Source organism: Mustela putorius, unplaced genomic scaffold (genome assembly GCF_011764305.1).
Source record: "Mustela putorius furo isolate JIRA1106 unplaced genomic scaffold, ASM1176430v1.1 tig00003834_pilon_pilon_pilon, whole genome shotgun sequence".
Lineage (NCBI taxonomy): Eukaryota > Metazoa > Chordata > Mammalia > Carnivora > Mustelidae > Mustela > Mustela putorius.
In genome coordinates, this window is record NW_025421987.1 from 118,923,531 (window position 1) to 118,948,631 (window position 25,101).

The window sequence follows — 25,101 nt, forward strand, 5'->3', positions numbered from 1 at the left end:
ACACACAGAACTGTACATGAATGTTCAAAGCAGCATTATTTATAACATCCAAAGGATGAAAACAACCCAAATGCCTATCAAATGATAGATAACAAAAGGCAGTACATTCATACAATTGAATATTATACAGCTATGAGAAGGAATGAGGTAACGACACATGCTACAACATAGATGAACCTTTAAGAAATGAAAACATTATGTTAAGAAAAGAAGCCAGACATGAAAGGCCACATATTGTATGAGTTCATTTCTATGAAATGTCTAGAATAGGTAAATTCATAGAGAAAGAAATTAGATTAGTAGATGAAACGGCCTGGAGGGAGGGGGCAATGGGGTGTAACTGCTAATGGGTACAAAGTTTCTTTTCATGAAAATGTTCTGGAATTGTATAGTGTTGATGGTTGCACAACTCTGAACATACTAAAGCCACTGAATGAAAACCATTTTTCATGGATGTGTTTTGTACACTTTCAGTGTGTGAGGTCCATGGTATGTGGAATATATTTCAATAAAGCTGTTCATACAAAAACAAAGCAATGAAGGAAATAAAAGAGAATGGCTCCATTTGACAAACATTCATATGGGTATACTATGCCAGGCAATGTGCTAAGGATCTAAAGATGGTTAATTTTGGGGGGCACCTAGGTTGTTCAGTCAGTTAGGCATCAGCCTTTGGCTCAGGTCATGATCCTGGGGTTCTGGGATTGAGCCCTACATCGGGCTCCCTGCTCCCTCCTCGCTGAGCAGGGAGCCTGCTTCTCCCTCTGCCTGCTGCTCCCTCTGCTTGTGTTCCCTCTCTCGCTGTGTCTCTCTCTGTCAAATAAATAAATAAAATCTTTAAAGAAAAAGATGGCTAATTTTGCATTCTTGGGGAAGCTTTCAGTGTAGTGAAAAAAGACAGTAACAGATCTTCTGCACATAATATAGGTATAGGCCCTGGGATAGGTCTATATCCAGAATTACAAAGGGAAACCCTTTGAGAAGACTTCCTGTTCAGGTAATACAGTTCATTATAGAAAAAATAAATGACATAAATGAACAAAAAGCAGGTTTTCCTGTCAACTCTCCACCACAGAGATAACCACTGTAGCATTTTGGTGTTTCTTAATCTTGGATTAGTATGTGTGACAGTGTGTACATATGTGTTTGTGTGTAGCATTGAAACACAGACTTACAAAACACAAAGTAACTTTTAAGCAATGAAGTAACCTAATTATTAAAATGCACACCTTTCTAGTAAAGGTGGATGGAATACATATATCCATGTCAGGAAAACTATCTCTTGAACTCTTATATGTAGAGCTTATGTATAGTTGATCAGAGTGAGGAGTTTTCAGTTCTTGGTATCAGGTACACACAGCAGAGATAAGGGAAAGAGAGATAAGGGCACTTCCTTCTCATATTCAGGAACCAATTGCAACATGGTTGGACACTATATTGCTTATGGGACATGACTTGGGAAGGCCAGAGAATATTAACCAGAGTTAAGATAGATTCAGGTCCCTCACCATTTTTCACTCTATCTCATGACTTGCCTGCTCTCACCAGTGATGTTGGCAGTAAGATACTGGAAATTTCCTCCTCCTGTAGTCAACAATTTACATAGATGTTTGAATTGTTTGACCTTTAGGTTCTTGTGAACCCTGGAATCCAATGGTAATTCAATCTGTGAGTGGAATAGGCTCCTTCAATTTTCTGACTGCTAGTCTGATGGGTGGTTTGGTTTGTTCTCCTTTTTCTCCTAGATTATCTTCTTGGTGGTTAGATGAATAGACAATTTATTATGTCTCTAGTGAAATTATTATGACTTTTACAGAAACATCTACTTAAGTTGGTTACAGTTGCTTATATGGTCATACTAGTATACCCCACCCATATCTTCCTTTTCTCTAAAATAATCAGAACTATCTTATTTACCCAAACAGTCACCACAGGCAATGATACATCAATTATCATGCCTAAGTCCATTATTCATCATTAAATAACATCCATCAAGGAGTAACATCCTACACATAATTAATAGGTAGGTGAAGATTCGTTTAAGATTGCTGAATCTATTTGACATTATCACATGCTAACTAGTTCTCCCAGAGAACTTAACCATTTCTTGCTCTTCTAGTTTCTGTGTCCCCATCTTTTACTTTTCTCATGGTTACAAATGAGCCATATGCTGGCTAAATATGCCCTGCTAAGGAAAATGCATGTATAGCGCTAGTTTTGTTACCAGGAAGGGACACTAAATGAATGTCAGTATTTGGTTCTGTCTAGAAACAAACATGAGAAATACAACTCTGGAAGCCACGCAGCTCATCTGAGAATTGCATCTGCAAATTATCCCAAGTGACTCTTGGGGAAACATGGTTAATAACACCCCAGAAAACAATTAAGTCCCCTGTCAGTATGTGATAATCCAAGGGTGATATGTTTTTGCCAGCACTTACACGCTCAGATATCTTGTTTTTTAGACCAATAAACAATGCTGCCACTTTATCAAGCATATTATTAGGCAAACAAACTCCATTTGTTTGTTCAACGAGTACTTGGAGATTATTTTTTTTATTTGACACTTGGCAATGTCTGCTTAATTTCCAAGTATTATCCTGCACGTGAGATAGGATGACATGGTCAAATATTACGAACATTTCCCCGTCGTATTTGTTAACAGCTTCATTAAGATATAATTCACATAACATACAATTCAATAGCTTTTTCTATTCACAGAGTTGTGAAATTCTCACCACAATCAATTTTAGAACATTCTCATCATCCCCCAAAGAAACCCAAAGCCTTTAAAAGTCACTCCTCTTCCTTCTGGCCTTTTCACCCCCTCTACCCTAAGCAACCACTGATCTATGTTTCTACAGATTTGCCTATTCTAGATATTTCTAGAAGGATATTGTGGTCTCTTGTGACTGGCTTTTAACTTAGCATAGTGTTTTCAAGGTTTATTCATGTTGTAGCTTAACATTACTTTAAAAAATTGACTCTCAGAGGGACTTGGTATGTAGAAGGGGAAAGTTGTGCATATTTACACCAGGAATCATGCAACAGGCAGTAAACTGGTTTCTTGGTTTGCATTAGATTCAAGGCTTTCCCATATATGAATAAAATCAGAAGGCTGTCTAGTTTAATTCTCTTGAGTGAATTACAACATCATCTCAGGTCCCAGGAGAAGAAGTACTGGCACCTCTTGTCACCTTCGCAAATACACAATGCTTAGGGAATAGAACATAAGGCAGATCGATCTTGATAGTAGATGTAAAGTAGAAGGTGCTGCCTAGGAAGGTAAATCTAGCAGAAGGGAGAGGAGCTGAGTTCAGGGACCATTTCCAATCTGGCTGATCTTACCTTCAGTATAGGACCCCTTGCCAAGCAAAACTATCTAAAAGGAGTGGTGGTTATCACTGATGGTCAGAAATACTTTGGGCAGTTCAGAGAGGTCCATGTTGCTGATTCGTCTTGCAGAACTATCAATTTAGAGCCATCAAAGAATCCCGAGTAGTTTGGGTCAGGATATCAGATGAGACTGTATATCAATACCCTTAAGAAAGTTAAATACTTAGTATGTTTAGTCATTCTTTCAGTTTTATATTGAACTTTCTCAATTCTTACGATTTAAGTCCCCCTCCCCCACTAGCATCTTCTTTCCTTGTAGTCTCTTTATATATGTAAAAAATCCTGAATGGCTCATCTCTTAGCCTTTTCCCAACACACTAATGCTGATTTCTTTTACACTTAATTATTACTATTATGTACCAAGTTTTGCATCAAATTAACTGTAACTCTCTGAGAAACACTGTATTAACCCATCCACCCACCCAGCCAGCCATTTATTTAACAAACATGCATGGCCCTAATGTGTAAGACACTGGGTACAAACCTGAAACTGCATTAACTTTAAAGGTATTTTGCATTGCTGTCTGCAGATTTCCAGCAGAGCTGCCCCAGAGGCTCCCATTTCACCAAACCTTTCCTCAGAACAGGAGCCATCTTTCCATGTCCCTACTACCTCATGGAATCACTGAGCATCTTTGCTTTCTACCTTGTCCCCTGGCTGGCTAGCCCTTGCTTCCGGGGGATGGAAGACATGGAGTCCTAAGTCTCCCAACTCTAAAACACTGGGGATGCGGGAGAACAAGGGAAACAGAATGAGCACTAGATCAGAGGTATTAATTCAGAAAAGGAGAGAGGACGTGATGACAAGGGACTCTGGATTTCCACCATCTGGATGTCTTAGGGCAGAAAAGGGGGGCAAAGCAAGTTTCAGACTATTTTTTCGGACTCAGAAACTCCTGAAACTAAGATATATTCATTTTTAGGCCTAAGTCTGGACATAATTCAGTTTCCTGCACAAGTCACTAGCTAAACTTCCTTGTCCCTGTCCTTGTAGATCCAAGTTTTTAGTAGCTGACATAACCTTTCAGTCCATAATTAGAACTAAAACTCTTGAAGATGCAAATCACTAGGAAAGGGAATAGACTGGCATAATGGGTTTCAGTCAAAATTTTAATCAAAGGGGCAAATACACTGGCAGTCCACAGTGTTTCAATTGCAGAGTATTTAAAAATCTCAGCCAGCTTTTAAAACTGGGACATTTCAGGTGAAATCCAGATTTCCTGCTTCATGTGGAAAATCAGAAGACTTGGCAATAGTGAGCCCAAATTCTCACAGGGTGACAATCAACTGAACTGAGAAGGGCCGCACATCTCCTAAGAAAGAGACATACTTTTGAATTTACTACAGTCCCTACCACTTCCTATTGTGACCCAACTCTACAGCTAATTGTCACTTGTCATTTATGTTTGTTTATGCTTGCATTATGTCTTTTTATAAGTAAAGAAATATTTCACAGATTTTTAATTTTTGTCAAATGTAATTCAAGGAAAAGGAGAGAGAATAAATTTCTTTATGAAAGTTAAAAATGTTTTTTATCGGGACGCCTGGGTGGCTCGGTTGGTTGGACGACTGCCTTCAGCTCAGGTCATGATCCCGAAGTTCCGGGATAGAGTCCCGCATCAGGCTCCCAGCTCCATGGGGAGTCTGCTTCGCTCTCTGACCTTCTCCTCGCTCGTGCTCTCTCTCACTGTCTCTCTCTCAATAAATAGGTGGGGTCTTTAAAAAAAATGTTTCTTATCATGTAACATACATACAATATGTGTGCTGGTTGAAAAGTTTAAATTAAGCAGTCCTTATTAAACAACTGTGGCTCTCTCTGATTCCTATCAGCTCTCTGGCACTTGTAGGCATTGGAGTTTTAGAACCCTGGTACTAATGAGGTCTTTTCCCATTTTAAAGAAGGTATGGGTTGGAAAGCAGGAAATTAAAGTGTATTAGAAGAGTGCGGAATGGGGGGGGGCAGAAAGGGTCACCAGAAATGGGTACTAGTTGCCTCTCTTTTTGCCCCGAAGTCAGCTTATGGCATTAGGCTTATACAGAGGTTCCCACAGTTATCTCAGATCCTGCATGTTTGAGAAAAAAAATGGGTGCCTTTTCTTTATCTGAAAATCCATTCAGAATGAGATTTAGGGTTATAGCTCTAAAAACATGGACTGTCAGGCCTTCTTCCCTTGATGAAGGGAAGGAACATTCCCATTTGTCATCAGGACAGCATCATGGTTGTTAAAAGTTCTATTGGTGTGTGTGCAGATATACCCTGCTGTCCTAATAGATGAGCACTTCACAGAGTGTGAAGTGAAGCAGGTGATTGCCTGCACGGTGCTTATCATCAAGCTAGAGTTTACATAAATAAGCATATGTGAGGAAGAGAACCCAAGTCTAGACTATAGGAATGATCTATAACACATATATGTAAGTACTATGTTGCATGTATGTATATGTTCAAGTGCACTCCATTTTGAAACAATTTGGTATATAAAAATCTAGACTTTTCAATATGAAAAATGAGGAGGGATTTTCACATTCCAAAAAGATCCCTGACTTCAGATGTTCTCTTAATATTATGTTCTTTTAATGTAACGGTTCTCAACCAGGGTGATTTTCACTCCAGAGAGACATATCTGGACAAACTGTTGATTATCATAACAGGACAGAGCAGTTGTGTGCTACTGAAATATAATGCATAGAAGCAAGGAATGTTGCTAAGCATCCTGCAAGGCATAGATCAGCCTCCACAACAATCATCTGACCCCAAATGTTCATAGTTCCAAGGTCAAGAAACTCTGGTTCAATACAGATTATATAAAAAAATTTTAAAGGTGGTTTACAGGAATGATTCAGCACTATTGTATAAAACAAGGGAAACCTGTTTTTGAAGCCGGGGCCAGTTGGGAGTCTGGGTGTTGGAGAGAATGTGGTGCTGGTTAAATAGAAGAAGATGGTGGGTTCTGAGCTGAGTAAGTGACCTGAGGTGATACGGGCTGAGAATGGCAGGGCACATACTGGAGTATAGCGGGCAGTAGCTGGTAGTTAGAAAAAGCATCACTAGTTCAGGGGAGTATGGCAGAGGGAGGGGCACATGGAGAAATCGGCCAAGATTTCTGGAAAAGAGAGTATGGGCAGAAGTACAAAGCCAGAATCAAAATTTCCCTTTAGGGCAGGGAAGCCAGAATCTTCCCTGTGGGTAAAGAAGAGTTGGTGGTGTTAGTGTTTGATCTAACAGGGCATGGAAAAGGGTTTGGAATTTTAAAGAGGAGCCCCATTGTGGGTGTGGAGGGCAGGTATCACAGCCACTAAGTGACTGGAATTCAAAGAAGGCTTTGTGAAGGGGGGTGACCGTGGAGAGAAGAGGACAGCACAGTACAGCAGGAAGTATCTGCAGATGGGGGGTGGGGTGGCCACTCAAAAGCACACATCTCCAGCAGAACAGGAAATTCTCTAAAGCAGCTAGTACAGTACAGAGGGAGTGGAGATGAGGGTGGTACCAAGGACAGCGCACGGAAGTTCAGCCTTCATGAGGGTCTGGAAAAGGAAGAATACAGACACTAAGTGAGCACTGGTTCTTAGTATGAGTACAAGAAGATAGGGGTCATAAAAGCTAGACTAGAGTGGGAAGCAACAGAACCTCAGACTCAAGGCACCTGGATACTGAGTGCTACGAAAAAAAGCTTTGAGTTTGTGGGAAAGTATTTACTCATCAAGGGATGCAAGGTGGCAGATATAACCCCACATGCGAGAAATAAATGGCACCAACAGTCCTTCACAAGCCTGGCAGTCATCTGACTTCAGGTTCTCATTATGCCTTGGACTACTGACATTAGCTTTCATCGTGAGGAATGATAGCGGGTGCTCTAGGATAAGGTTAGTGAATCCAGTGAAATTTCTGGAGGATGTGCCTTTGACAAGGCAGGTACCTAACCCTTGTCAAGAAAAGGACAGAAAAGTTAACTCATGCTTTTGTCTGTGCTTGGACAAGGTCTGCAAGCTACAACTGTTCCCTACTTTGCTTCCAGTTCTAGATACTGAGAGGACGCACTTTTACTTAACCTTTTTAGCAGCAAATGCATTTTGTGTTTAAAAAAAAAAATGGTTCTGTTGTTTTCTGGAGTGATATTATCTCTTAATAGTACATGGGTGGCAGTGTCTAATTTGAAATCCTAACCTTACGCCAGAATCCCTACAATTACATAGGCATTATAGAAGAATCTTCAGTTGCATGAACTTCTCAAGTATTATATTTTAAAGACATAATGTCTACAACACTTAGTGGATTGGGTAGACTAATCGTATGTGTTTAAATTAAACACATTCAACTAGAGGGGGAGAGAAGAGACGGGGAGAGAGGGGCAGAAGGAGAAAGAATGCGGGAGGGGGAGAAGTCAAGGGAAAGTGGGGGGGCAGGAGAGACAAAGAGGAAGAAGAGGGGCAAGAAGGGAAGGAGAGGGAAAAGTTGAGAAAAGAAATGGAAATAGTGTGCAATCATCTCATCCTTAGGTGTGTGGCTGGAAGAGATTGTGTGGTTGGGAGACTCATGAATCTTACCCCCTTTTTTGGGTTTCTTTCCTGCCTGCCTCTCCAGAGACTGAGTGTGAATCTAGAGCTTAAGGGTACCTATTTCTCGGAACATTTTTTTTTTTTTTCTGAGCAGACTTTGGAACTGTCCCATGTCCAGCTCTACTGTATAGCATCCGTTCTCTGACTTTGAAAGAGGCTGAGGAAATTCTGATTAGAGATCATATTTCTTTGGGGCTTTACTCTCTTTTTTAATCCAGTCATCTTGATGTGGGTCACTTCAAACATCGCTCACCTTACCATTTAATTTCCATTTCTAATGTTTACACGATTATTCACATACATTGGATTCCTGTCCCTGAGACAGAGGGGCAGCCGAAGACAGAGTCAGAACGGACAGTTTGAGGTGCAGTTCCTGCTTTGGTTATTAATATTTCTCTCTGGACCACCAATAGCGCAGCTTTAGAACAAGAACACGTGCTATCAAAACCCAAACTGAAGAGGACCCCATCTCCTTGATCTGGACTCAGAAAAACAGGAATTTCTTATTCTCTTGGACATGATAACCAGCTCTGATGCAAACGCACTACAGATTTTTTGGATGTGCAATTCCTGTAAAGATGGTGCATCGAAGGTCAAGCAAAGAATCCCATGGATGGGGTTGCAGAGGACAGACACTCCAGGGAATTCTATTTAAACAGACCCAGAGGCTGACTGGCAAAGCCACCTGCAGGGAAGCCAGTCTTAAGCTGTTGGGGGACTTTGGAATGTGACTGGAATTTTTTATGGAAATGGCTAGCAACCCCCTCTCTCTCCCCGCAAAGAAAAGAAACGTATTGAAAAAGATACTGACTTTTAACTATGTGGGAACTATGGTCACAAAGGAGAAGACACAACACACTGGTTGCCGATTCCCTCTGCCTCCAGCTGATTTCCAAACACTTCCCTTCCTCCTGAGCTAGGGGCTAAGGTGAAAGTAGTGATCAGAACTGGCTGTGATAGCTGATTTTCATATAACAAATCAAGGTGAGGTTACTTGAAAGACATAAACATAAGGAGCTTGTATCTGAGTGATGCTAGGGCTCTTTTTATTTGTCTCTAACTTTTAAAAATTAAAAATGTGTTTTTCTCATCTTCTATATTAAAAAAAAAAAGACAGACATTACATTCTGCATTTCACCTTCCCTCAAAGTGAAAATGATACTGGCTCTGTACCCCACCCTAATTCTTGAAATTTTAGCTTAAATTCGGTTCAATGAACTGAATTCTGACTCTTCGTTCATGCCCTCCATGCTTCAGGAACTTGCTAATATTTCTCCCTCCTGGCTACAAACATAAAAACACACAAAAACAGGCCACCTGGGTGGCTCGGTGGGTTAAAGCCTCTGCCTTCGGCTCAGGTCATGATTCCAGGGTCCTGGGACCAAGCCCCACATCGGGCCCTCTGCTCAGCCAGAGCCTGCTTCCCCCCCACCCCCCGCCTGCCTCTCTGTCTCCTTGTGATCTCTATCTGTCAAATAAATAAATAAAATCTTAAAAAAAAAAACCCACACAAAAACAATACTAAGAGGACTCAAAGTCATTCTAAAGACTACTGTTAAGATAACTAGTCTTGACATTGGGTTCTGTAGTCTTCCTTTATTTCATCTATGTGTACTTACAGTACATTTTTTTTACAAGATTATGATCATTTTCTATACACTAGAAAATTCCAATTAAAGGCTAAAGAATAAGCCATCCTTAAGGAAAAAAAATTGACAAAGTTAAGACAGCTGTGTTATTGAAGAGTTTAAAGCGCTACAGTGACAGCAACAGACCCAGATGAAACAATGATGGATTTCATGAAAATAGATAAAAATCCAATCGGAATAATGAGGCCTGCCCCACTGAACACCTGTTTATAGTCTTAATTTTGCCTTAAGAAGATACTACTGATGTCCTCCAACAACAACAAAAATCAATAATGGATCAATATGGATAAACGTGTTGGGTACGACCTTTTGTCCTAAGAGACAGTTAACAGCTGGGTTTAGTTTTACTGGGATTTACTTAAAGACTTGTAACAGTAAATAATGGCGCATTTAAGAATATTTGCCTGCTTTGATTTAGTGAGTTTGGCAGGTGGCCCTGGCCTTTCAATGGCATATGGCTTTGGGAAATTACATCAATATATGCATATAATGTGTCTTAGCCTCTAGTTCAAGCGTCAAATTAATTACCAAAGAATCTCTGTTTTAACGTTTTAGGAGCAAATATTCTCCAGCACTGCTTGAAGAAAATATCATGAAAAAACAAAAGAAAAAAAAAGTAAAAAAGCCTGAAAAGTTTTGCAGGAATTTTTAAGAATAGCAGAATGCCCCAAATAGAGAGATAGGCATGAGTATTATCTTGCGATCCCATAACACCGTGAGAGGCGTGTCCAGACGTGTCTAATGAAGCAATGTTAACTTCTTCTTTTCAAAGATAATTACTCTTAAGTGTAATACTAAATAGAAATAGAAAGCACACATTTGGTCTATCTCAGATGTTCCCTTTAGGGGATTTCTGTGGTGTGCCCTTTGTAATAAATGAGAGAAATTCTGATATTCTTCAAGAGGATGTGAAACTAAATGTGTGAAATGTGTGAAACTCAATATGTGTTCTGTTGTGATTCCGTTCATACTTCATATTTGGAAGGTGGAGAACAGCACAGAAAATCCAAACACAGTCTACAGTAACAACTAAACTAGAGTTTCACTTTGAGGTTTTTGTGGGTTTTTTTGTTTGTTTGTTTGTTTTTTTTAATTTTGATCTCAAAACAGGCAGCTCTTAAATACAGAGCCACATTAAGAAGAGCAAATGTTAATTTTTATAAGAACCATAATCAACCAAGCCATATTCTGTTTTAAGATAATTTTACAGAGAAATTCACCTTTGAGGATCCATGGACATCATATTTTTGCAAATTATAGAAATCTGTAAATTTGGTTTCCTATGCAATATCTTGTAGATCGTACACAGAAAAAAAACAGTTTCTGGCATATTCAAGAATATAATAGAATTTAAGCTATTTCCAAAATATCTGGCAGATGCTACTAAGTTCCCTGAATACCACCTGCTTGCTTCTCTTGTTTTATTTTTTGATATAGAAGAAATGTTCCATTGATAGAAAATTACACAGCATTGTAAAGCCACAGTGTCTGTTAAAATAAACGGATATTATACTTGTTTCCACTGTGGATATTTTGAACGATACTTCTCATTTCCTAAAGAGTTCATTTGACATGATTCCAGACAAGCAAAACTCTAGGGACAAATGGCAATAGAAAGCACATTAGTTCCCTTTTGAGTTTTATATTCTTATACCTTAATATACTCACAAGTAGATTGTTTATAGTTTTCAGGGATCAGTAAGCATATAAAGATGAACAATTATAAAATCTGACATATCAACATTATATTACCATTAAAGAGATCACTAAAATATTTTATTAGTTAACTAAAATAAACTTTTAATTTGAAATATGAACAAACACTCAAAGGAGTTTTTAATCTCAACCTGAACTGGGGAGAATTATCCCACTTCAAAAGCCACAGTGCCTATCCACCGAGGGGGAAGCCTTTTACATATTTTCTTTAGCAAAGAAACTGGCCATATTAATTTTGGGCAACACATATATACACACACACACATGCGTGCGCACGCGTGCGCGCACACACACAATGTATATATACATATACACACAGCTTAAAAAATCAACTCAATCCAGCTCTCACATATGCTTGGAAAAAAGTGCCTGGAAATGCTGTTGCTCACCGACCCCTTGCAATCACCTAGCAACTTCACTCTTTACTGCTGTTATTAATTTCAAACATTCAGCGTTCAGAGTCAAAGACTTGACAAAGCTGATGCAGACCGTAACTTTGAAACACAAGGGAAACAAACACAGAAACTTTTAACAAATTCAAGTAAAATGGACCCTACCTTTTTTTTGAGAGTACGATGGTGACTGCACTTGAGAAAAAGTAGGCTTTTCTTCAGTGAAATACTCAGGTTGGCTGTATTGATTCAGGGCCATGTCCAAATCAGAGTCCTTGCTTTTCAGCATGTTTCCAGGGTAACTACAGGTATAAGGCTGATTCACTGCCCAGGTCTGTTCCATATATATGTTGTTACTGGGCACAGCCTGAGCGTTGCGACCACTGTAACCTGCACTATCTTCAAAATACGTGTAATAATCAGTGGCCTGCATGTAGCAGTTGCTGCCGGCAGCTGGGCGCACTTCATATACTTCTTGCATACAGTAGTTCATTTTGTGACCCTGGTTCAGTTTCTACTTTACATATACACACACTCCCTGCATGCATTCACCAGCCCCATACGCCCTGAGAGCCGGGCATATACATGGGGAAGCGTCCATCCATACGCATGAAGCGAGAAGGAAAGATGAATAAACACCACGGGCAGCACAGCCACCCCGCCTGCTTTACTTTGGACTAGCACCTGACGGGCTAAAATCCTATTTGGATCGAGGTGTCTTTTGAGCTCTCCTGCCATTCAAACATATTGGAAAGCAGATTTCTGACTATCAAAGGTCTTAAGCTGAGAACGGAGCTAATTCCTGGGGAAGATGGCACCCAGGTAGGGATGACCGTCACCCATCTGGAGGAGTGACAGCAAGAAGGCTCCTGCTCCTCTGAAGCTGGGAAGATGCATTTTATATGCCGTTTTTAACCCCTTTTAACATGATTAGAAAATGATTACTCATTGCGATGTCATTTTGGTTGACAACTTAAGCATGAAACCTTGTAAGGACATCTTAGAGAATATCCTTGGACACACAGAAAATCCTAAAATCAATAATCCGGTTTATTAGCATGACCCAGAGAAAATCCCAGCAATAACGAGCTTGATGACTGACTCCAGAACATTAATCTAGTCATGTGAGTGTTGGTAGTTAAGTTTGTTGAATGTTACCGATTGGCTTTTAATGGCAAGACCCCACCATCGTCCTCATGACACACAGGTTCCACAGGTTTTAGAAACGTGCCAAGGAAAAGCACTTCTGAAAATGCCTCTGGTGTCTGTGAGTGAGCTCTGTTTTCTTCCTTGTAGCAGATAATTTTCTACATCGTTGACACAAATCTACATGAGACCTAAAGCTTAAATTAGCTTTGCTCATTCTGTTTTTATGTTTTGTTTATAAGCACAGGAGAGAGAGTATGTGCTGGTGCCCTTAAATGAAGAACCCCCTCCATTCTGGCAGGTCCTCCCTCCCTTTGTGGAAACAGCCCTCTTAGAGGTGGTATGTGGGACACTGTGTACATTTATCATTTTATTCCAATCAAATTTGCTTTTGAGATTATTTTCAAGCTTAAATGTGATTTAAGTAGTACTCACATGCTTGAGGTTTAAAGACAGTGATCTTTAAGAGGGAAGAGCATTTTCTGTAAGAATCACCATATCTTTTAACTAAGATGCAAACAAATATCAAATTAGACCCTAACTGCTTGCTAAGATCATTACTAAAGGTTTTTTCCTCCATGTGGTTGACCACGCGTATACCCACTCTGTGCGTGTGTTCTAGATCATGGTTCAGTAAGGGCCAAGGCTGCTTTCTTTGCAGCTAGGGGTTCTTTCTATTTCTTCCAGAGACTCAGTTTGCAGGGCTGGGACTCAGGTGGTGACATTTACATTTGGGTTCCTGCCGTTACATGAATGTACGACCTTGTTGGTATTTCCCTCCTAAGTGACCACAGACAATGTAATATTGTAATACTCAGCAGTGAGACCTCCTCTTTGGAAATGAAGCTCTAGTCAACTGCAACATGGGATTCTGGGACAGGGATATATGACAGAGAAAGGAGGGTATGAATGACAGTCATTCAACAAATACCTATGGGGTATCTGTTAAGTGCAAAGCAGGGAGGCGGTGGGAGCAGAGATTGCTGTTCCACAAGTCGATCCAGCCCCGGCCACTAAGTAGCTCAGTAGCACATGTATTTAATATATTTTTAAAAGATTTATTTATTTATTTATTTATCACAAGTAGGCAGAGAGGCAGGCAGATAGAGAGAGGAGGAAGCAGGCTCCCTGCTGAGCAGAGAGCCAGACTCGGGGCTTGATCCCAGGACCCTGGGGACCATGACCTGAGCTGAAGGCAGAGGTTTCACCTACTGAGCCACCCAGGTGCCCCACATATTCAATATTCTGAGTCAGTGGGCCATTGACATAAAAGGGAGTCTTTAAAGCTGATGATTTTATTTTATTTTTTTTTGTTTTTAAAGATTTTGTTTATTTGTGAGAGAGATAGAGAATGCGTAGGGGGAGGGGCAAAAGGAGAGGGACCAGCAGACTCCCTACTGGGCTGGAAGCCAGACCTGGGGCTCAATCCCAGGACCCTGGGATTGTGACCCTGGGATCCTGGCCTGAGCCAAAGGCAGACATTTAATTGACGGAGCCACCCAGGGGTCCCGAGTGCTGATGATTTTGTAAGCACAGAAATGGAGCTGCTGATCCAAGGGAAGAGAGCAGGCAACAAATGAGACAGAAGGAGGGAAGAAGTCCAGGCTGACTGCATGGATGTTTAGTAATAAGACTCCTTGAGAAATTGCAACTGAGCTGTAAGACAAGGAGAAGAAGGTTCTCCAAATTAGTACACTTGAATCAGGAAGAAGAAGCACTACATCCTGGACAGCAAGAAAGTGACCATAAAGAGTAATGAACATAGCTAACATTCTAATAGTGTCTTCACTTTCTGATTACTCTTAAAATGAATAAAAGATTTATCCGCAAGTGCTTTTAAGAACACATACACATAACATTACAATTAACATTTTCTCCCTGCTGAAAATGTCAAAACATTTCACTGGAAGCAGTGACTATTTTCTGAAAACCCCAGGAAAAAGGATCCAGGCCTTATGTTTTTTGTCTGCTTTCATTTATTTATCTCAAATTTCCCCAAACTAATCTGAAAATTAACCTTTCAATAAAGCAGTTTTCTTTCCTGGCACACACACATGTTCCGAGGCCTCTTTTTCTAGTTCGGAGCTGCATGGCAGATCCGTCCAATGCTGTGGTTCTGCCAGTGCATTTCCTGGCTCCCTTTCTATTTCATTGAAGGCACAGATCCAAGCAATTTCTTGCTTTTCACCAGTAACAATATCAACAAAGCCAGAGTCTCAACTTTTATGCCAAAGGAACACTTAAAAACAACTTCCAGAAATCTCCAAAGGTACTTGGAAAATCAGAGCGCTATTCTGCCCCCAGACTGGATATACATACTGCCGCGAAAAGGGAAAGAACAACTCCAAAACCTTGTTTTCCTCAATTTTTACAAAACATGGGGAAGACCCCTGACAGTCACAGAATTAAAACAATCCTGCATTCCCTCAGAAATCTTTGTACAGGAAAAAAAGAAGTTTCAAAGCATATTTAGGAGCTCTTCCTCTCTGACTTTTATCTTTTGGAGAAAACAGTACAAAACTTTCTGGAATGCACTCCTTCTTGTTCCAAGAACGGGGAATGTTCTTTATGTGCAGCAAGTGCACGCAACTCTCATTCCTGTGAGCTGAAAATGGAGTCCAACACTCACACTGAATTTGAAATATGACCCCTCACACCCTGATCCAAGCAATCACAGTGCTGTCACTTGTGATCGATCTGGTATGCTTCTCTGTAAAGTCGATAAGGCAATTTAAACATATTATGTGTCACAAATGAGGTGAGCTTCAGTAAGATTGTTTTCTTATTTCCCTGGCTGACTACTCTAATTTAGTTACTTAAGGGGAAGCTTGGGAGTTATTTGACCCATAGTGCTTCAAACTGCCTGAAATAAACTTGGGGGGGGTGCTTTAATAATTCTCATTAGGAGTGTGCCAATCAATAAGAATTTATTATGTAAATACATTTCTGTCTTCGGCTGGAAGGAAATAACCTAAAAGGATAAGACTGATGATATCGCTTGGAAAACCTCCTAGGTGAACAACAAACCCTCAAGGTCTCTGAAGGAGGAAAGCAGCTTCTTTCAGTGTCTTTTCCTCTGTTTTTAGCTGTTTCTTAAATAAGGCCGCACACTGGCATCACCTGTGCACTTTAAAAAACATCGATGCCTAGGTGTCATGCTCAGAAATTCTGATTTAACCAGGATGGTGTGAAATGTGAGCATCAAGGTATTTTTTTTTTTTTTTAAGTTCCTTGGATTATTTCCACAGGCAGCCGAATTTGAGAACTGCTGTTCTACTGGGTGCCCAAGCATGGCCCCTTTACCAGTGCTGGGCCATCCCCCATACCTGAGTTTTTCTTCATTTGCAGTTTTGATGCCTATTTCCTTTAGTTCTTAAAAATTAACTTTTTAAACCTCGACCTGGCTTCACCTATCCTTGAATTGTCTAGTTGAGCAGAGGGGCCAGACCACAGAGACAGACCAGGGAAGAATTAAATCCAAGAAAGCATGGTGACTATGGCATGGGAATGTGGGAAGAATCTTCCTAGAAAGTTGGGCATAGCGGCATGTAAGAGGGGACCTGTGAGTTGGCTTTTGAAGAGTGAATGGGACTTCAACGGTGGAGGCCAGAGATACGAGACAGCTGAGCAGAAATGTCTTGGGGAGAGTGTTATCAACAATATTTGCAAAAAAGGCACATAAAGAAAAATAATTAATAAACATGAAATATTTACACTAGCTTCTACTCTAATAGCTTTTCTTTCTTTCTGCTTTAGTAACAGAATGTCTGATTTTTAGTTGTGCAATGGCCTTTGGGAAGAAAGTTTCTCAGTCTCCCTTGCAGCTAGGGGTGACTGTGAAAAAGCTCTGGTCAATGAGATGTAGCAGAAAAATGTGGCAAGGCAGTTTCTAGGAAAATTAAAAACAACTGTTGCATACCATCAGCTGCTTCTTTGTTCCTTCTTCCAGCTGCTGAAATGTGGATATGGTAACTGGAGCCCCAGCCACCATTTTGGCCTATTAGAATGACCACTGTACTCTAGATGGTAGAAAACTGAGCTGGAGGGAACTTAGGTTGTTGAACCTAGACCCGCTACAGAACTGCCATACTAGTCTAGACTGTGAACCTCTGCACTTATTTATTTAGTTACTTTTAAAGATTTATTTGTGAGAGAAAGAGCACAGATGGGGGAAGGGCAGAGGAAGAGGGAGAAGCAGACTCCACGCTGAGCAGGGAGCCCTATGTGCAGCTCCATCCCAGGAACCTAGGATCGTGATCTGAGCTAAGGGCAGGTGCTTAACTGACTGAGCCACCCAGGTGTCCCTGCACTTGTAATTTTTTTCTCAAGAGAGAGAAAAATTAGAACTTTAGGTAACTGTTCATTCCTTTGTAAAATAGTGATAATGGTATCCATCTCATCAGTTATTGTGAAGATGAAGTGAGTCAATATAAGTTAAGCATTTAGAACAGTGACTGGCATAGTGATATAATTATGTATATATGTAATAATTATTATTATTGAAGTGCCCTAGGGCCTGTCTTGGACTTTCTTTTTTGAGTCTACATTTTGACTCTAGGTTAAGGAGTCAGCAAGCTTTGACTGACAGAGCAAAATGGGCCACCACCTATTTTGTAAATAAAGTTTTATTGAAACACAGTCATGCTTATTCATTTACATATCATCTATGGCTGCTTCTATATCTACTCCATGCTACAATGGCAGAGTTGAGTAATTGTAACAGAGACCATATGGCTTTGTTGAAAATATTTCGTATGTGGCACTTTAGAGAAGTTTGCCAGCATCTGTTGTAGGTGATCTCATGCTTCCAATAAGTAGGTAAATGACATCCAAATGTATATCTCCATCCCGGATGTCTTCTCTAAAATCAGATCTTCTGTCCAGCTGTCCACTTGACGTGTTCATTGGCACACCAACATGTATCTCCCACTTCATTCTTTCTAAAATCTGTTCCTCCTGCAGTCTTCCCAACCAGGTACCACTATCCACCTAGGGGTTTAAGCACAAAGCCTGGGTGTGTCCTTGACTCCTTACTTGCCCTCACTATCTACCTTCAACCTCTGAGTAAGTTCATTGGTTCTTCCTCCAAGATACATACTGCCTTAGAGAAAGGGAGGGAATTGAGGGAATTTGCCCCAGGCCTGGGAGTTGACACTCCCCTTAAGAATTGATAAAAGGGATACCTGGGTGGCTCAGCTGGTTAGGCATCTGCCTTCAGCTTGGGTCATGATCCCAGGGTCCTGGGATTGAGTCCCACATTGGGCTTCTCACTTAGCAGGAAGCTTGCTTTTTTTCGTCTGCCTGCTGCTACCCCTCCTTGTGCTCTCACTCCCTCTTTCTCTTTGACAAATAAATAAAATCTTAAAAAAAGAAAAAAGAAAAAAGAATTGATATAAAACCTTGAGTCCATGGAATCACATACAACTCAAACCATTTTGGAACTTTTTACTTCCTTAGTCCCAGGTGCATTAATTAACATGAGCCACTCTCTCCTTGATTATTTTGATTATGTGATCCTCATTCAGAGGATGTTTTCAAAGTGGTTCACAATACCAGTCCCAAGAGACGCTTTGAAGAAAAAGCAATAAGAATAGGTTCTGTGGTCAAATGATTTTGGAAAGTATGCATTGGATATCTCTCTCTCAGAGAATCACAAATGAAAACTGTTGAACTTTGTTTGACCTCACATGACTCAGCATTTCCCAAACACATCTCATCATAGAACCCTGTGTATCTTCTAATATCTGTTACAAGTGTTCCATGAAACACACTTTCAGAAACACAGAATTCTGTTCTATGACTCTTGCTGGAGGGAAAGCCATTCATAGGGTTAGATCCCCTGGAAGAGTGGTGTTTTTCTCAGATTACACACCAGGGACAGAGAGGAGAGGCCTGGGAAGCTGCCAAGGGGAGTGTCCTGTTTTTGGTCTTCACCAAGGAGGAAAGCTACTGGCCAGCAGAGGCAGGCCAGACACAAGGTAGTGCAAATCCCAGGTGGCCACAGCACAAGACTGGGGCCTTTGGGCTCTGTGACTGCTTCTGTTTGGTAGGAATAGAAACTCAAAGCCCTCCTCTTTTCAAACAACTTGTACCCTGACTTTGTTTCTAGTTTTTCTTTTTTCTCCTTTAGTATTTGATAAAAGCTTCTTGATAGTGCCAGCCAGTTACAGCTCTATGAAAGGATATTGAGGGGAGGTTTTTGTTTGCAATCGGTCACCAAGCAGAATTCCTTTTTACAAAAATATGCTTGAAAAAGTGACAACAAGGTTTACTGGATTAAGGCAAATGAATGGTGATCTGGGTGCACTGGGAAAGAAAGGGCCCTGATGAGAACACTGAAGTGGGAACAAGACACCCCTGGGGCCCAAGATGTTGGAAGCCGCCCCAGGAACTGAACTGAGAGGTGTCCAAGGAGAAGGACGTTTTCACAGCGCAGTCCTGGTGGCTTCCTCAACTTGGACACTCTTACTAGGCCTAAGGTCTGGAGGTGGTGTTTTACTTCGTGAAGGTGGAGCGGCTGCCCTGGCACAGTCATGCACAAGATACCACAGACCCAGTTACGGCAGCTTTCTACTAGGTGAAATATGTCAACTTACAGAATGAGTGGGACAAAGAAAACAGCCCTTTGTGTTCCACAAAGGGTGTAAAATAGACTCAGCAAGCCTTGGGCCAGTGGTTCAAAAAGGGTGGGTCCTGAGCCAGTGGCATTTGCATCTCCTGGAACTTCTTATAAATGCCTGTTCTCCAGCCCTGCCCAAACCCACTGAAGCAGCCTCTCCCGGCTGAGGCCAGCAGTGCGTGTGTATGGGGTCATGCCCTCCTAGGGATTCTGATGCAGAATCAGGGCTAAAGCTTGAGAACCAGGATCTAGTAAAAGGAAAATGTATGTATACAGAAGCAAATGCTGACTAGCCCCCTTACAGCTGGGGTTTGAAAAAGAAGGTTTCTGAAATACATTTTAGACCAATGTTATCAGCATCAAACTCTTCTCTTTTCTAAACCAACAGGGGCATGTTCACTCTTTTCCACGATTGAACATTTGATTCAAAAGCAAACTTTTAGTGGCTAATATACTCTAATGAAGCTTGCATCATAGTCTAAAAAGCATACAATAAAGTTTCAGTTTGGTGTAGCTTTAATTGGAACACTGGCTAAGTAATAATGACGAGGTCTATTGCATTTTAACGTCATAACCAAACAATACAACTGGTGGTGAAGATATATCCATTCATTTTACAGAGTGGAAACTGAGGGGCTGGTTTTCTCACCTTACGTAACTGCCAAGGAAAAATCTTAGTATAGAGATTTTAGCTCTTGATTTGCTATTCTAGAACTTGCCTGTCCCATTTCCCCATACTGCTTTTCCCAGAGAAAATTATTAATAGGTTTTGACACAAATTCAAGATCACCATAATGATTTATCTGTTTTTCCAAAGATGAGCTTAATTTAATGCCTCTTTAAATATTTATTTTGATCAATACATTTCCCTCTATCTCTAGAAAAAAAACTTCTTCAATATTTTACATTTTTATGAATATCATTTATGCTTTGCATGAATATCATAGAGCCCCTCATTTTATGTACTCCTCAATTAATGAAAGCAAGTAGGTCCATTTTGACTTAGTTTAATGTGTTAAGACGATCATTTCATTGTAATTCACACTGATGGACTTGATTTGAAAAGTTGAGTGGTTGTTTGAATGGAATGGTTTTGACATTTAACAGCCATAGTATACTTTCTTTATTCTAGAATAACATGACAGAGATTAATTTTAAAACAAATTTCCCTAATAATAGGAATAATGAATGAATGATTGAGTCATCTGCATTATACTTTGCTTTTTCACCTTTAAGAACAACTAGTGCAAAATCAAGTCTCTGCCACAATTGATGTCGTTTTCAAAAGATTTATTCTTTGTTCATTAAAGGCTCCATTCTTACACTTATACTTAAAAATTCTATGAAGAATAATGAAAGGTAAAAAGTTCAAACAAAGTAATGCGGCATGCTACGATGTGGATGAACCTTAAAAATAACACATCAAGAAAAGGATGCCGGTCCTGTTGTGTGATTCCATTTTTGTGCAGTGCAGTAAAGGCCCATCTGTAGGGACAGAAAGTAGATGAGTGGTGGCCAGGGACTGGATACAGAAAGGGAGAGTCACTGCAAGTCAGCTGCAAGTTTCTCTGGGGTGATGGGAATGTTCTAAAATAAGATTGTGGTGATGACTGCAGAACTCTGTAAATACACTAACAATTATGGAACTGTATACTTAAAACAGAGGGATTTTATGGTATGTAAATTGTATCTTAATAAAACTTCATGAAAATAGACGTGGGCTTACAAATAGCCTGAGCTAATTAAAACTGATGATCAAAATAAACAATTTAAATGTTCACATCATTTATAAATCAATACCACGTACAGGAGGACGGCAGGGACTGCCTCTGACATTGGCAACCCCAGTAAAAAGACGTATCAACAAGCAGAAGACAGTATCTGACACACCAGATACTCCATGTGTTAAGTGAAGATGAGTGAAGTAGATAGAATTCCTGCTTCTGAAACAGCCTAAGTTAAATTCTTTATTATTCTTCTCTAAGGCAAATGTCAGTCAGTCAGCAGAATTTTCATTATTATGTGGCCGTCCGTAGAGTTGCTGTGCATTTCAAGTCTAGACCCAAAGCTCGTCCGACATGTCTGTCTGGAAACCCCAGGCTGGAAGCAGTCTCATTGAACTTTCTATTCTCAACACACAACGCAGATGGGGCACACAGAATACACTTAAGAACACTTTTGGTGTAAATCAAGGTGATCTCAACCTCTGGTGAATTCCACAGGCGTGTTCTGAAGCTGTAGTAAGATAAGGTACGCCCAATAGGTGCTTTACTATAGTAATAATTCATGACAGCATGAGGAAAGAAATGATTCATTCTCAGGGGGAGTGGAGAAACAAGCACAAAGGAAGTGATATTTGGATGGGACCTTCATGCAGAATGTGAATAAAAGAGGATTTGTAAATGTGTTTTCAAACACTGGATCTACTTCATGTTGGCACCCTGAGAACCACATCTAGAAATGGTGAATTGAAGCTCTTCATTTTATTTCAAATATCAAAATAATCTAGAAAGATACATAGTAGATATCAAGATTAACTGAAGGTACATTCCAATCTCAATAGTTTTGTTATTTAATAGGATTGGATTATGGAAAGAAAAGAAGGCCCAGTTAAAGCTTGAAAAGTGAATAAAGAGGCATCTTTATGTTATACTCAGAGGCCTTCAGATCACAGAGGATCTGCTTTCTGTCCCTACTACAAAGAAAGGTGTCTCCCAGGGAGGTATCATACTGTTGTTGTTCCAGCCTTAAAACTCCCATAGGTGACATAGAAACAAATAACTTCGACTCTTTAGACATTCACCCTTAGGCTACTGAATGGTTGCTTAATAAGTGGGCTTCTAGAAAATACACTTTCTTCCAACCCCGGGAGTTATATAATGAACGAGCTCATCAATAACAATAGAAAACTCCTCACACGAACACGTAGGCGGTTTGGAAGACTGCAAACCATTTCTGAATCACCACTTAAATTTTTATAGGAACAAAAACATCATGGGATATGACAATTTTTTTTTAGCATATTTGCCAAAAATACATAATCTGATTCTAATCATGAGGAAACATCAGTCACACCCTAACCGAGGGAGGCTCTACGCAATCACAGGCCTGCATTCTTCAAATATATCAATGTCATGAAGAAAATGGTCATGACACCCCGTTACAGATCAAAGCAGACGAATGAGATGCAAAAGCTGCATGGAATACATAATCCTGGCCTGGGTCCTGGACCAGAAACAACATGTGGTGGTGGCCTGGAGCAGCCCCGTCAGGAGGGATAACACCCATGAAAGTCTCCAGGGACAATCCTTTCTCCGGCCCAGGTCTCAGCCTCTACCTCTCCTCCTGGGGGGACAGGGGATGGAGAGGGGACGGTTTGTAAAATTTCCATAAAGTCTCCAGATTAGATAATAGTAGGCGTCAATGTTAAACTTCCTGATTTTGAGGACTGTACCATGGTTTTCTAAGAGAATTTCTTTGGCTTTAAGGGACACTCTAAAGTTTTTAGAGTTCAATGAGTATGATGTCTGTGACTGACTCTTACGTGATCCTAAAAAATACTCTGTATATATACAGACGCAGACACACTCTCTCTCTCTCTCTTTCTCTCTCTCTCTCTCTCTCACACACACACACACACACACACACACACACACACACGCACTGTGCTAAGGCAAATGTTGCAAAATGTTAATAACTGGTGAGTCCAGATGAAGGGTACGTGGGAGTTCTCTGTATTATTCCAACTTTTCGGTAAAGAGGAGAGTACTTTAAAATCACAGGTAAAATGGTATTTATAGGTTTGCCTTAGCAGATCTTCCAGTAAAACATACAGCTCACTCAAACTTGAAGATGGTTCTTTCCTACCAATTTCGTTTTTCCAGTTCAACTCTTAAAAGCAGGAACCAGCTAAAAAGGTAAGCCAATTTGCATTAAGACAACAAACAAAATCAACCCCCCTCAATTCACCTAGAAAAGTGTGTCAGATTGATTTAGTGTTGCAATTCTTTTTTCCTTTTTAGTGGTGATCACCATGCTTATATTCTTGATATTGCAAAACTTCTTCTTTTTTAAAAAAATCATAGAATAGACAAATGTTTCCCTTGTTTGGAAGAAATAAGATTCAAACATAGAATGATCACTTCAAAGGAAACTTAAGAATGAGCATATCATGTGTAACCAGAAAGGGATAATAAGAAAGCACTATTCCCTATGTTCGGCTATAAATATTAAATGGGATGAGCCCATGGCAGATACCTGTTTCCCTGGAAACCATTCAGTTGAAACTCCTGCAAAAATTAACATGTATTTTTTTCCCTTAAAGGGCAGGAGCTTCTTTTACTTACGCATTTTTGACCTTTAGTTTTATATCTTAGGCTTATTATAAGAAGTTCTTTCCAGATCTAGGCAAACAAAGAGCAAAACAAGTATCTTTTCATTAAGTCTGAGGCTGGACTTAGGACAATATGGCCTGTATAAACTGCATGTTATGGGGTAACTATGGATAGTTGGGGTCAACTTTGCCACTCACCAAATATTGCCATCTAGACTAGTAGATACACACAGTATTCAAACTCGAATGCCAAGTATCTTCATAGTATAGACATTCAAATTAAATAGACATATTTGCAATGCAGTTCTACATTTTAAGAGGCAGTGACGTTTAACAAAGTCAAGCCCCTTGTTTAAGTCAATATTGGCAAATGTCATGGGGACAGAGGTTTGCCAAAGATCATAATTCTGTATCAGGTCAATGCCAGGGAGGATGGCTTTGGCTCATGGAGGAGCCATGAATGTGAATTCCAAAACTCAGGACTCTCATTTCCAAAACTCAGTTGATTTTGGATTTCTGGTATCTTTGCAGAGTGGATAGAGAAGTGGGATCATATTTATTTCATTTCAAGTCAAGGTGGCTGAATTGGTCCAGAACCTGAAAAACTGATCTCTAAATATAGCTCATATTAGTATCAGCCACATAGCAAACTACAGAGAGAAACCATGTGTGTGTCCGTACAGGTCATACATACAAGAGAAATGGCTTCCCAGTGTACTTGACTATTTTGTCTGCACTGCCACTGTGGTTTTTTTTTTTTTTTTAAATATTTTCTTTATTTATTTGACAGAGAGAGATCACAACTAGGCAGAGAGGCAGGCAGAGAAAGAGAGAGAGAGGAGGAAGCAGGCTCACCGCCGAGCAGAGAGCCTGATGCGGGGCTCGATCCCAGGACCCTGAGAGCATGACCTGAGCTGAAGGCAGAAGCTTTAACCCACTGAGTCACCCAGGCGCCCCAACCACTGTGTTTTTTACATTTTATTTATTTATTTGTCAGAGAGAGAGAGAGAGAGCGCACACAAACATGGGAGCGTCAGGCACCCCGCTGAGCAGGGACCCTGATGTGGTTATCAATCTCAGGACCCTAGGATCATGACCTGAGCCGAAGACAAAAGCTTAATCTGCTGAGCTACCCAGGCACCCCTGCAATGTCGCTAGTATGCAGGCTCCCTTGGTGTGGAGTCTCTGAACCTCCAGAAGTACTCAAACCCAGAGCCTCTGCCCTGGAGAGGGGAGGATATACTGGTCACCAACACTGTCAGAGGAATAGGCTTATTGGGGGAATATGTGTATGTT

At 40.4% G+C, this 25,101-nt stretch overlaps 1 protein-coding gene across 7 annotated transcripts in view; it reads right to left on the minus strand.

Moving 5' to 3' along the window:
• Positions 1–25,101, minus strand: part of THRB (thyroid hormone receptor beta) — a 381,314-nt gene that overhangs the window by 39,428 nt on the left and 316,785 nt on the right. The window contains exon 1 of one of the 7 annotated variants that reach the window (XM_045088974.1): positions 11,873–12,496. The exons of the other annotated variants lie outside the window; for them this stretch is intronic. Coding sequence (XP_044944909.1) covers positions 11,873–12,200 — 328 coding nt within the window. The 5' untranslated portion in view covers positions 12,201–12,496. Of the gene's footprint in view, positions 1–11,872; positions 12,497–25,101 lie in introns of those variants that run through there. 7 annotated transcript variants of the gene reach the window in all.